We start from the raw sequence: 14,552 nt of genomic DNA, 5'->3' as shown, positions 1-14,552 counted from the left end.
GATATCCCCAACATGATCTATTTCACTTGAAAACTTAAGCCAATATGACTAACAGGGAGGGAAGATGGGAAATAAACAGTTAATCCCTTTGCATGAGGACTGTGGATATGTTGACATTAGTGTTTAAAATCACATCACTCTTTCTAAGTGAGTCTCTGTCTTTCCTGTCTGCAGCATATCAGCTCATCACCGTGGTGATTGCAGCTGCAGGAGGGGGACTCCTGCTCATCATGGGCATAGCACTGATTGTCACCTGCTGCCGGTAGGTACCACCACCAGACCTGGCTCATCCATGGTATCCTCTCAGTGGATTACACCACACTTGCTGTGAACTCTGAAGGACCAAACGTAGGTGAAAACATAGCATAGCTAAGCAAGTGGGTTAATCAGAGATACTGAAGTATCCCATTCTGCTTTCATTTGGGGCATATCATTTTTTTACCCCAGCAGCCAGGCTAAACAGCTGAACTGGATGTCTCTGAAAGATACACCTAGAAATCATGTCCTCTAAGGATGGAGAGGCAAAGGAGTCCTTCTCATTCAGAGCTGTAAGGCTCTGAAGCCAGCGAGCAGTCTCCAAAAATGCAAGCTAAGCAGAAAGGAGAAGTTTAGACAACAGAAGAGGTTACTTGCCATTTCTCAAGTGGATTTTGAGTGTGTTTAAAGCTATTTTCATTTTCCTTTATGGACAAGTCCTGGATGTATTCTCACTCTGTGTCTCTCTCAGACACAGACATATACACATGTAGTTCCCATATCTGCAGGTAGCTTCTGACTAGAGGCAAGATGTGCTTGCCAAGGAACCTCTGCTTCATGATTTAAGTATTATGAAAAGGGTTGCCTTACAGTAACACCCTCTCCCTCCCATTCCAGTCCCCAAATCCAGGATTTCAAAGCTCTCTGATAAAGTTGGCAGATGGATTTAACAGTAATATAGACATGGCAGTGGTTTGATTGGCACAGTGCTGTGCCCCTGTTACCCTGTGTTTTGATCCAGCTGGATGCCAGCAAGCCCCAGCCAGGAGATGTGATGGCCAGCACAGCTCCATGCCCCAGAGTGTAAGTCTCTGCAGGGATGGACTGGTCTTCTCATGAGACTTGGCCTTTGGCAGCTTATGTGACTTCCTGGAGAGTACTCTGCGTCAAACTGGAAATGTTGCCAAAGTCCACTCATACAACATGGTAGCCATACAGGGTAGGGGCATGTAGTGTCATTCAGACTGACTCTTTGAAGGTCCTTCTTAGGAATTAACGTAGTGGTTAGAAGTGCTGCAATTAGTCACTTGGAGACTTACATAGCATGGGGGTTCTTCCTAGATTTCCATGTTTTTTCAAGGACTCAAATGAACACACACATTTTCAAGAGGCAATGGGCATAAACTGAAACAGTAGAGGCTCACACCTAGAGGTAGGGAAAATTCTTTCACCAACAGCACCATAAGGCAGTGGAAAAGATAGCTCAGACAGGTTATTCCATCTCCATCCTTGGAGATTTCAAATCTCACCAAATCTCCCTGAGTAGCATGATCTGACTTCAGATCAGAAGATTGGACTATAGTCCTTCTGAGGTGATCTATGTTCCCAGTCAAGGCTCATCACATGAAATAATGATCTCTCCTGAGATAATGTCAGAAGTGTGTACAAGATAGCAGGACAAGTGGTATGTTTTCATTTTCACTCATTCTTTTATAAACAGGAAGAATAAAAATGACATAAGTAAACTGATTTTCAAGAGTGGGGATTTCCAGATGTCACCTTACGCTGAATATCCGAAGAACCCTCGGGCACAAGAGTGGGGCAGAGAGACCATCGAGATGCAGGAGAATGGAAGCACCAAGAACCTGTTGCAGATGACAGATGTGTATTATTCGGTATCTATCCATGGCTTAACTATTAACCCTTTGTGCCTGATACAGGAAAGACATATTTCATTATTTTTGGAAGTACAGAACCCTTTCCTGCAAGATAAAAGGGCAAAGCAAATGTCTTCCATAGACAGCAAGGCTCTGAGAGTCCTACAGACTCTAGCTATTACACATGGTGAATATCACAAAGACATGGCATTAGGAAGAGCCTTAGGGAAATATCTGGGAACATTTTGGTAGGTGTCCAAAAACCCCAGTCTTAGAGTAGAGAAAGATCCCTGTAGATAGTTTCCTCCCATCCACCCTCACTGATGATGTGGAAGGTTGAGACCTCTGCCTGAGGAACTTCACCCCAAAATAGGAAGATGCTGGTCAACGAGGACCCCTCTTTTCTTCCATTCCTTCCCTCTCCTAGGTACATAGGGAGCATCCCTTCAGCTCTGAAAGAACAAGGAGTAATAGGTTGTGTAGGGCACAGAAAGACACGAGCACAAGACTCGCTGTCGTGGCTGGTACCATCTGCTAATTTCTGTATCCAGAGCTCTGATGCTGGTGTACCATCTGTCACTTATCTGCAGCAATGTGTACTTAAGGTGTGTGTGGGTTACTCACACGAGTGACAGTCACAGGATTTCACCCAAATCACATATTCTGGACTCCTGTTTTCCAGAGCAGAGAACAGAGAGCATTACCTTTTTTTCTGGCTTGTATTTTAAGTTTTCCATTAAGCAGGTTTAATGGATTGCACAGTACAAAGAGAAATAATCCCCCTTCCTGCTTCCACTAAGAATGAGATATTTGGAAATGAAAATGCGCTTCCTATACTTTTTTAAAGACTTTTATTATGCTGGCAACTAGAAAGGGGAACTTTTTAGCAAGCAGTAGATGATGAGGGCTTTGAATGAATCTGCTTTTTACCAGATCGAACCAAGTGACTTGATGTTATTTACTGGGTGAAAGGATTGTAGTCTTAGACATCATTGTTCCTCAAACAAGTGACCCCAGGAGATTTACTTAAATAAGAGAAGGGAAAAGAAAGGAAGGCCAGATCATTTTGTGTTTGACATATAATTTAAGGGCCTGTGTTGGGAGAGGAGGTACCTATGGTTAATGGGGAAAGAAGTGTTCCCAGGTAACACTCAAAGCAAGAGACTAACTTTGATTTTCTAGTAGTGTTTCTTTTAAGGATGGCTCTGGACAATATCCTACTCATAATAGTTATTTTGACACCTGAGCTCATCAGTAGAATTCTTTTGGATTAAAAATTAACTGTGTACTTAGACTTCACTTGGTGGAGTCAGGTAAACTTCAAGTCTGCTAATTGACCAGATGCTGAAATTAGATTTCATCAGAATAATCCCTTCAGGCAATATGTAACTCCCACAGTAAAAATCTTTCTAGGTTATAGAGATCATTAGCAATCATGTTGTTCCTTCTAGTTACTGAAATAACTGCTAGGAGAGGTGGTAAGGCTGTGCCTGAAGGAGGATTTGAGTGTGAGAATAAGACCCTTTTTATTTAATTTCTTTGCTAATACAGCCAACTGGACTGAGAAATCCTGAACTGGAAAGAAACGGACTTTATCCTCCCTACACTGGTTTGCCTGGATCTCGACATTCATGCATCTACCCTGGACAATACAATCCATCCTTCATTAGTGACGAAACCAGAAGAAGAGACTATTTTTAGCAGAGAGTGGAGAGGGAGTGGAAGACTGAGACAGTTTTGTGGCCCTTGATCCCCAGGTACAATGTCTCCTGGGTAGTTCAGGCCACATCAGTCTTACTCTTCCCATTTAACAGGAAGGACTTTGAACTTCATGCGGAGCATTGCTGCCCCGAAGGCTGGTTACATTTGCTGAGGAGGAGGAGGAGGGAATGGCTCAAGGTGCACATCACTATAAGACCCAGATGGAAGCTAACACATATACTCCATATTCATTCTGTGCTGCTTCTTCACTCTTTACGCTACATGGCAAGCCTGGAGCAGTACAGGCAGATGAACTGTGCCCAGCACTCTGCATTGAATACCACTAGGGAGTGTTTTGTTTACAGATCTCATTCTCTGTTGCCTGTGCTTGTCATCTTAGCCAGCCTTCATACAAAGATTCACTGTGCAACTGCTTTTGGTAGGGCAAGTTTTTGCACTCACTCTTACATTGCTGCATTTCTATGCTTTGTACATGACAGGGAAGCTGGCGTATCTTTTGGCCCCCACCTTCTTACTGATAGAAGTTCTCCACATGGTTGGGTCCTTGCTGAAGCCAAGTGTTTGGCAAAATTGCCTGAATTCATGGGTTGATTGTCTTCAAGGAGTACAGGAAGGTTAGTTATACCACTGCAATTTTAACTGAAAAAAGACACAGTTGATCCCATGTGCTGCTTTGAAAACCTTATATATATAGGGAAAAGTCTGAGTATGTTGTTGTTTTGTCAATCAGTGTTGTTCAGAAGTGATGCCACTACATGCCATCCTAGCACTTCCATATAGGGTCTTATGGGGCTGTTTCCCCTCAGGGATTTCAATGCCTGTAGAAACAGCAATATAGTATTAAATATTAGCTCACAGGGAAAAAAAAAGATGAGCTGGGAATTCAGCATGCTCTTTGTGAGGAATCTGTGAAGGAGCAATAATGTGGTAGCCCTGGCTGGGCAGAGAAACCTGAATTCTGGGCACTGAAGGTGGGGCATAATGTTTTTAAACCTCCACAGTGCACCTTGACTTCTATAGGAGATGTGGAGGCTTTCAGTACATTAGAAAATAAGGCTCACTGCAGTCAGTTGCATTAAAGGGGGAGAAAAAACGTGATCCTAGCATAGCAAAGATTACTTACGTTGAAGTGTTTTGCTTTCTTCCATCCTAGTTTCGAATAATTCAGACCAGGCAGGTTTCCCCCTGTAGGTGTGTTAATTCATATTAGCAAAAGCTAAAGAATGTAAGTCATTGCATTTCTCGCCAAAGATCAGACTGCAAGCTCATGGACTGTATTCTGACCTGAACTGGGTGTTGAAAGAAATCTTATCAATCATAGAATCCTAGAATGGTTTGGGTTGGAAGAGATCTTAAAGACCATCTACTTCCAGCGCCCTGCCATGGGCAGGGACACATTCCACTAGATCAGGTTGCTCAAAGCCCCACCCAGCCTGGCCTTGAATACTCGCATGGATGGAGTAACTTCTCCGAACAACCTGTTCCGGTGCCTTACCACCTTCATAGTGAAGAATTTTTCCTTATAGCTAATATAAATATATCTGCCAGTGTAAGATCATTCCCCCTTGTCCTATTGCTACATGCCCTAGTGAAAAGTCCCTCTCCAGCATTCCTGTAGCCCCCTTAAAGTGCTGGAAGGCTACTCTAGGGTCTCACAGGAGTTGTCTCTTCTCCAGGCTGAACAGCCCCAACTCTTTCAGCCTGTCTTCATAGCAGAAATGCTCCAGCCCTTTGATCATCTTTGTGACCTCCTCTGGACTTGCCCCAGGTCCACATCCTTCTTGTGTTGGGGGTCCCAGAGCTGGATGCAGCACTCCAGGTAGGGTCTCATGAGAGCAGAGTAGAGGGGCAGAATAACCTGCTGGAAGTGCAGCTTTTGATGTTGCCCAGGACACAGTTGGCTTTCTGGGCTGTGAGCACACATTGCTAGATCATGCTGAGTTTCTGGTCAACCAACACCCCAAGTCCTTCTCCTCAGGGCTGCTCTCAGTCCATTCTCTCTCAGCCCGTATTTGTGCTTGGGATTGCCCTGACTCACATGCAGGAAATATAATGAAGTATATTTTACCACTTGTCTTTAGTGCACTGTTTATCTGAGTCATCCAAACCCTGTCCAGACACAGTATCCAGATGCAGATCCTTCCCCCAGTTGTGACTGTGCTTTGAATTCTAGGTGGCTGTTTATATGAGGGTAACAAATAACAATTCCTTAGCCATTAACCCACCATCTCTGTAGTGCATACATAAGTTTATATTCCCTTCTCCCCCACCAGGCTTTAAAAGACACAGAGCCTACAAGTAAGTTCATAAGGTAGCTCAGCTCGCTGAAGTGTTAAGGATCGTGGGGTGTGTCCCCCAAAGTGCCTAACCCCAAGTAAGGACTGATGCTGATGTGTCTTGTGGCCTCTCACTGGAGGCAAACCTGATGTGATGTAGCTGTCCATCAGAGGGCAGGTACTTGCATCCTACAGGTGGTGTGTGTTCCAAGGTCCTTTCCCAGCACTTGAAAGGCCATTATGTTCCTTATCAAAAGTGAGTGACAGGTACCCAGAGGAAGAGGAGGTGGCACCAGGCAGTTATTAGCTGTGTTGTCTGAGAGGTTTCTTATCCCTGCTCACAGTTGCTTGTTTTCTCAAAACTGCAAGGCAGGAAAGGCACCGCAGATGTGCTTGAGAAGACTTCATCTCTTATCTACTATGTAGGTATCTTATCTAATATGTAGCAGTGTGACCTTGCAGAAAAACAGAGCTTAATGGATGCCTGGGGCAGTAATCTTTGTACTTACATGTACTTATGGTGACAATACAAGCAACTTCATGCATGTCTGGTCCATAATCAGCATTGTAGGTAGTAGTGCACAGCTTATCTCAGCTGTAGGCAGGAAAGGAATGGATGCTTATGGGAAGTACAGCTGCCTAAGGAGCTATGTTTAAAGAAAACTGTGGTTACAGTATCCAAAATACTGTAAGAGGTAAAGCACAAGAGCTAGCTGTTCCCTGCCACACTGATCAGTGTTTCCAGTCCACAAATGATGTTCTTCTCCCTTTCCTTAGCACCTGATCTCTTAATTGCACAGGATCCATTGGCTGATGAGCAATAAGGACTTTGCTGTGCTGTGAGATCTTTCAAAGAGGGCATTGGCAGGGTCATTTCTGTGCAGGTGGGTTGCCTCCAGTTTTGAGAGTGCCCAGGACAGAAAGAACAGCCTTTCCAGTGGTATGGAGGAGGATTTTGTCTGTGTTAGAAAAGAAAAGGGGAAGCTGGTATTCATGCTAAATCTAAATCTAAAGTATACAATCACTGGACTTTGTCCCTGATTACTAATGCAGTTTGTCAAAAAGTGTCTCAGCAATGATGGGAAAGCAATGATTTAACCATGTGCCAGCATTTTCTCGGACGGGGAACCAGCTAGGCACATGTTTATAGGCAAAGATATTTAATTGTTTATATAGTTTATAGTCTGGGAGACACACTCACATGTGTCAAGTACAAAGGGTAAAGTAGGAAATACCAACTCACAACTGCAGATCTGTCCTATACAGAGTAATATAGACTATGTGAACAAAACTCCTGGTCTCTATCTCACAGCACATTGCAAGTGGAATTGAGATAAGACTATTTCTAATTGAGAGCACCCAAAAGTTTGCAATTAATTAATTTTAATTTCTTAATGATCTTTGAATACTTCTTAAAGCTGTATCTGGCGACAAAGGGTCTCAGTAAATCCAGCAGGATTTTCTGAGTGAGGGCTGCAAAACTTGGCCTTTTCCAAAATAGTGAATGTTACTGCACTGAAAGCTTCTCTCTGCCAAAGGAGATAAACATTGGGACATTTCTTATGGGAATTTATCCGTTGCAGCCTGACCTTCTATTTAGCTTTGGTGAGAAGGGGTCACAAGACCACTGCGTAGTCCACAGGAGAAGGAAAAAGGTCTCTCCTGACCAGCAGGGTTTTCCCTGAGTGTCCTAGGAGGCCCCACTCAGTGGGCAGGAAAGGGTTTACGCAGGAGTAGTCAGCACCTGGGTGAGTGCAGGTGCTTTCCCACACAGTGATTCAGGAGGTCTTCAGGGAGGTGACAGATGCAGCCTGGGGTAATTCAGCCCTTGGGTCTCCACCAGCCCAGCTGCAACCTGTGCTGAGATGCTTCCGTCTTCACCCAAGCACCACCGCTCCCAAGTCCGCTAGGACACAAAGGGTGGGTGCAGTGCACTGTGTTTTGTCACAGTTTATGATGGTTATTTTAGTGCAAATGTTTATCACCACTCTCCAGCAGTATGGGCTTGCTCAGCCACGTCAGGGGTGTGGTCTGGTTCAGTTTGCCTCTGTGTAAAGCTGCCACTGCAATCCTCTCTGTGTGTCTGCCATAAATTAGGCATCCCCTGGCAGTGGAGTGGGTCTTGTTGCTCCTGCTGGATATAAGAAGGGGCTGCATGTGCCCTTAAGCCTACTTTCAAATGCAGATGCTTTGCTGTTCACTACCTAACTCCCTATAAGATGTCTAAATACATGTAGCTTATTTCTCAGACTGTTTAGATTACCCCTAGCTACCCCAAAATACAATTTTTTGAGCACACTGGATGTTTTTTTGCCAAGGGAAATTGCTTTTCACTATCTAAGAGGATAAGGTTGAATTGGCATGTTTTCTATAAGGAAGATGCAAGTGCTTCAGACAGATGTGGGGAAAGGAAGAAAAAGCTACACCCACGCTGCACATAAATCTGCTATTGCTCCTGGCTACGGTGGAAAGCTAGGGGGGCAGTCAGCAAGGGCCCATGGGCAGTTGTGTGGGTGTAGTTTTAATTAATTTGGGGAAAAAAGGCTAATTCTGTTGCTTGATGGGAAAAACTGTAAGAGGCATGTGTTTGCTGCTGTTGTGCCCTGCCAATTGTACTGACAAAAGCCCCTCAGGTACAGGAATACCCTTGACAGTCAGCAGAGAAGAGGCAGTCCCAGTGAACAGATCAGCAAAATGCAGATTTGAGGGATCATTCAAAAGGCAGCTTGAACATACAGCCTTCCTGTGTCCCGTGTCCTTGCCATGCACTGCTGCTTGCCCTGGCCAGGCCTCCCAGCTGCACTGGAAAATCAGGGGATCAGAGGGTTTCTGCATGTTGTTGAAACCTTACAGCATTGAATGGGGCTATATGGGGAAAAAGCAGCACAGGTCAATGCCCTTTTGCCTCCACATTTATAGCATTAGGTTTCTTAGCAGCAATGAATCTCATGCTGTAGTGGCATTTCCTGTAAGTTTCACTGTCACAGTCATCCCTTGTGAACAGCCTTCTAAAAGGCATCTGTCTCCACACTGAGTGGTGGTAAAGGCTTTTAAAAATAGCAATAACTTGCAGTTAGAGAGAGGTATTTGTCATTGTGAAATTGTTTGTGCCAATACTTGCAAAAGTTGTTTGCTGGGACCTGAGTGAGCCCCAGAGTGGGTTTGGATATTGCTGCAGATACACCAAGTGCTCCCCTGGGACTTGTCTCTAATGCTGGTCAATGGCCGTATCCATTCCAAATCCAGCTGGACTTTTCATTCCCTCATAGTAATCTTCAATCTTTAGTTTGATTCCTGAAATTAACAAGAACCCATGTGTTTTAGTAAAATGCTCTTCCTATGCTGACTAACGTTTTTTCCTCTTTACACACAACAGATATAACCCAGCATCCATTACAGTGATTAGAGTAACTCTCCCATGGACTGTAATGAAGTTTTTAGGCCTGAATTATTCCACCACCAGGGTCACCTTTGTGTAGTGCGTGTGTTCCCATGGCTCTGTGTTCTGCCTATTTCTGTGATACTGTTTCTGCCTTTCCATGTTGTATTTATTTTTCTAGAAGTATACTTATTACTGCAGCAGGACCTGTATTACGTGAGATTGAACAAAACAGGTTCAAGATCTGAAATACTCTCTTCAGAAGAGAATGAATGTGAATTTTGTGTAGTTGCTTTACTGGTTAACCAACCTGTTTCCTATAGTGCAAGATCTTCTGGGCATATAGAGATGCTTCCTGCAGTCACAAATACCAACTACTCTTCAGTTCGCTCTTACTTGACCCTTTAGAAATGATGTAAGATCTTCTAGTTTCAGAAGGGGTATGTGCTTTGTGCTTGTAGTAAGAGTTTGGGACTTCTTCCATGTGTATTTAATTCTTCATTCCCTTGAACTGCTGAAAGTGAAAAGTAGGAGATCCATGAAGGGATAATAAATAGCAACAACAAAAGAATATGCTTATTTGTTTTGCAGAAGTAAATGAGTGTGGCTTCAGTACTGTAAGGTCATGTGTGGGATGACACCTCTTCTGTTTCTGGTCTGTGTTGCATGTCCATAACATCCTTGTTGAAGGAAAACCTGGAGAGGTAATTTATTCTGGTAAAGTGCTAGAAGGGATGGGAGTCTTGCTTGGGTTAACGACTGTAGCATGCAGTCCCTGGGTCTCCAAAGTCCTATATGGAAAAGTCCTGTGAAATACAGTAAACACTGATCACTTCTCTTGAACATTGCAATAGAATTCACCTGACATAAAAGGTCTCCAATAAAATCTGCTAGGATGGGTTTACTTTAAAGAAAAAAAAAACAAACCCAACAGAATAAATACTTACTATTTTCCTTTTGTTAGAGGAAAATGTTGAACTCAGTCATTTGCTTTCAACCCTGTTAAATTTTACAGGACTTTCTCCTAGCAGAAGGTCAAACTTGGTGTGTAAAATCATTATAGTTTATTTGAGCAGCTTTCAGAATTGCAGTAGTAAAGCTCACTGTTTGTGACCTCTATTTCTAAAGGTGAATTTTCAGCATTTGTTTCTGCTTCTTTTATCAACCTGAATGCAAACCTGCTTTATGTTCTTGACATTGCTACATTTCCTTCCCTGTATTTCTGAGTGTTTGCTTCCAAGTCACTGGGGTTCTGAGGACATTTTCCAAACCAGTATTATTTAAAGTTGTATCATGTTTTCAGCCTCCACTAATTATACAGTACTGTAGTAACAAAATATAATTTTTAAGGATTGGATTATTTTTATACCTGCATCCAATATTGTTAAATCTGGCGTTCTAGTCAGTATTATAAAAGGATACAATAAAATTATGAATATTACTGTCTCTGCTTTTTATTGTCTTTAACTTTCCCTGCAATGAAAAACATATGCAATTTTTGAATGGTTTTAATTATAATTAGAAATCTAACCCAGAAAAATAAGAAATTGTATAGTTCTTCTGGTGGTTCTTCCTGATTGAATAACTACACTGAAAAGCAAAGAGGAAATGGGTATGTTCTGTTAGTTGTGCCACACAAACTTCTGCCCGGATGAAATACAAATTGTGTTCTGATACTTTTATTTTGGTAGCACTGAGCAACTCAGTCTAATTTTAGTTTTTCCTCAGTTTAATTTTTCATCCTGCTGGAATTGGTGAAGTTATGTGCATGTTGGAGGGGAGGAAAACCTCAGGAGAGGTGAGTGCAGCAGGGGTTTTTGCAAGGGCAAGAGACTGGACTTGACCACAGTGAGGTCCATCCTGTCTCAGTAAGTGCCACCAGGGACTGTGAAGAATATACAGCTGAGTGTCTCTCAGAGGAAGAAAGTCACCTTAAATCCAAGTGAACATCAAGTCTGACCCAGGCTGCTGGAAAGAGGTGTGTTGTGTAAGAGCATCTGGAGCAATGGTGGATATGTTCACTTGGGACACTCTTTTCCTATATTGCTCCAGAGCAGTACAACAAAACTGTGATAGCAATCAAATGGGGCTAAGGTGGGATTCATCTATTCTACCAAAGGTTAAGTGGCCAGTGTGAACACACCATCTGCCTCCAGTAGCCATGAAAAAAGACATCGGCATCTGCAGAGGGTAGCTTACTCTGTGGTAAGATATTCCTCACCTTTGACAGCAGTGTCCCAAGAAGTCACTGCCTTAGAAGAGGGTGCTACTCACAGAGGAATGACAAGTGTAGAACATACTTGCTGCTACACCCTGGAACTTTAGTTTACTTTATATTGTGATACAGTTGTTGCATATATACAAGTATAGAGTTGTGTTCTATGCCGGTTCCTTGTCTAGTAAGACTGGTGGAAAATAAAGGGGAGAGAAACTTATTAAATCCTGAAGTTCTGCTAATTTGCAAGGGAAGGACTGTTGTTAGTGCCTCAGTTTTGTTGCCAAGACTATTCCAAGTTGTTCCACTTTCTGTGTGACATTGACGCCTGTTAAGGAAATTGACAGTGCAAAGGGAGGGGTGACAACATTACCATGGGACTAGGTAAAATATCTTCAGAGTTATGGACAAACACATGATTTACCAGTCCTTCCCACTTCAACTTTGCATACTAGTGCCTCTGAAACCACTATAGTGTGTGCCCTCAACCACCTTAGGAACCACCTGAAAAGAAGTCAAAGTGTATCTGCTTCCCCGATTATGGGTGAATCTGTATCTATAGCACTTTGATTGAGACTTCCTGAAGACTTTTTTAAACTTTTATCTAATTACAAAATACATGTCTACTTGTGTATGTAATATATAGTGGATGAACCAAATTTACAAGAGATAACAAGGTGTATAGGAATGTAGTAAGGCATAGGATTGAAAAATACACAGGAAGAAAGTATGGAGCTAGTGCAGGTGAAGAGCTGTAAAAGATACTTGTTCCTACTTATGTCTTGTGATTGCATGATTTCCCCTTGATTACGTTGCAGCTTACGGTTAATAATGAGGCTGCACAGGACTATGAACTTTCTAAAAGATAAATAAGGCCTTTCACCTTTGATTCTTCTTTTACCTGCCATAAACAAGTATCAGCAAGAGAGCAACTTGTATATTCTTACTAAAGATAGTGTAGTTTTTATTCCATGGTAATTTTTTCTGTGTTCTTGATTGCCGTATCTGAGATTTGATTCACAACAGTTTGATTTTACAGCTTCTGGAAAGTAATTAAGTTATTTCTGCAAAGAAAGTTTTCTCTCTAATTCCTTGCAGGACATCACAACTGTTGTGGCTGTGTGAGTCTGTCTGGACTAACAGCCAACTATCGATTGTCTAAGTGTGCACTTACTGACTTCCTCAGTAATTTCACCAGAGCTGCTGATGTTTCACTGGCATCAGTTCTCCTGTTTTGGTATTTATCTCTTTGTTCTTCTAAACCACCAAATCTCTATTCCTAATTCCACCACAAATTGGCAAGCCTGTCACCCTCCTTTTCCCTGGAGAGAGCCTGTTGTCACCACTGGTGCGTCACAAAATGGACAGGGAAGGACAAGCAGAGATGAACAGTTCTGGTACATGAAGATATATGTCTGTTCAGTGCATTGTTTCCTGAAGGAAATGGTGCCTTTTTCATTGCAAATGATTCACACTGCCAAAGCTGTGATTGTAAATGACATAAACAACCAGGTAAGAGTGGAAGTGAAGTCTAAAAATATGGGTAGTACACCAGCTTCTGATGTGCATTCACTATAGGGAGCAGTTTTAATGTGCAGGACACACTCAGCAGTAGACACTAGTATAGGCAGCAAAGCTGCACCATTTACACCTGCTGAAGACCTGACCCTCGTTTTCAACAGTGGCCTGAGAAGTTTTCTTGGTCCTACACACTCACTTTGCAGCCAACAGGGAGCTTATAGACCTGGATTAGTCTAGCTGCACCTTGAGGCAGCATTGGAAAATCAGAATGTATCATGATGACTTAAGAGTCCAGATCTGGAAGATGGACATTGCCAGAGGATGAGTGGAATACAGCTCTGCAGACACCCTCCACAGCCAGGTTTGTCCCCCTCTGCACACCCATTTCCACCTGAAGTATGCACGGTGTCTCCCCAAATGGCTGGTGTCAGGAGGTGTTGGCTCTACCTGTGGGTTCACAGCACTGAAATGCCTTATTCTAATGAGACTTTGGGATTAATTTTTGGATGTCCCCTGAAGCTGGGAGGGTGGTGGTGGCCTGGGGTGGAGGCTGGACACTGACCAAGGTATTTTCTTCCCAGGTATTTTTTCTCCTTTTTCTGTCAGCTCCCTGGCAAATCGGAGCTTTAAGAAGGGTCCTGGAGGAATCGAAAGGGCTGGTATGAGTGACTGGCATGGGGGAGGGAGCAGCAGCAGAGGTAGGAGCTGAATCCAGCATGGCACAGAGGGGTAGCCAGAGTGATGGGGGGGATTCTGGGCCCCTCAGAACACCGTAGGGCTGGCTCTGACCCTGGTCATTCTGGTCATCCTGGCAGCCCTGTACCCCAGCTGGTTGTACCCCAGCTGGGGGCAATGGGCCCTGGCTGCTCCTGGTACTCTCATTGCCCTCAGCCCCACAGCTCCCTGACAGTGAGCATGACATGCTTCCCACCCAGGGCCCCCCAGTACTGTCTCCTGAGGGAACACCTAGCTATGTGGGGCTACCTTGGGGTCCGTAAGCCTGTCCCAGGCTGCCATAGGGCAGGGCAAGTGCTGCCAGGGGTCACTGTGGGGAGTAGGGGTAGGTGTGGGAGCAAGCTGCACTGGAAGGGCTTCAGGGGTGGAAGAGCAAAGGAAGATGCATACAAAATACCCCACATTTCAGGCTCAGCACCCTCAGTTGGTTCACCTGACAGGGCACAGCAGGATGAGACCACTCATCTCCCAGCAGAGACACACATCTGTTTTTGCTGTCTGTAAGCCAGCAATGTTTCCTGGTTCAGTGCAAGTTAAAAATTTAGGAGAACCCTAAGCTCAGGAATTACTGAGTAATACTTCTTGTCTCTCTCACCCTCCTACATGCAAGGAGAGCTACCCTGAATATAGGAGATTAGTACCTGGGACTGCATTTCTTGTTCTTAAAATAGAAGATCAAACAAAAGCAGATGAAGGAGGGGGAGAGGTATTTAACACACAGAGCATGTTACTTGGCATTCAGAAACATGTTCATAACCTGCCAGTGTTGCTGGCAGTGGAGTTTGCCAGAGGAGACCAGTTCCACAGCCACTAGAGGTGGCTTTGCAGGGAATACACCGATAGGTTGCTCA

The 14,552-nt window shown here is 43.6% G+C and overlaps 1 protein-coding gene across 1 annotated transcript in view; it reads left to right on the top strand.

Moving 5' to 3' along the window:
• Window positions 1-3,554, top strand: part of HEG1 (heart development protein with EGF-like domains 1) — a 17,841-nt gene extending 14,287 nt beyond the window's left edge. The window contains exons 9-11 of the mRNA XM_009077681.1: window positions 175-262; window positions 1,697-1,871; window positions 3,405-3,554. Of these exons, the coding sequence (XP_009075929.1) occupies window positions 175-262; window positions 1,697-1,871; window positions 3,405-3,554 (413 nt within the window). The remainder of the gene's footprint in view (window positions 1-174; window positions 263-1,696; window positions 1,872-3,404) is intronic.
• The last annotated feature ends 10,998 nt before the right edge of the window (window positions 3,555-14,552 follow it).

Source organism: Acanthisitta chloris, unplaced genomic scaffold (assembly GCF_000695815.1).
Source record: "Acanthisitta chloris isolate BGI_N310 unplaced genomic scaffold, ASM69581v1 scaffold37056, whole genome shotgun sequence".
NCBI classification, from domain to species: Eukaryota; Metazoa; Chordata; class Aves; order Passeriformes; family Acanthisittidae; genus Acanthisitta; species Acanthisitta chloris.
Note: the sequence above shows the minus strand (reverse complement) of the source record. Positions and strands in the feature narration are given on the sequence as shown.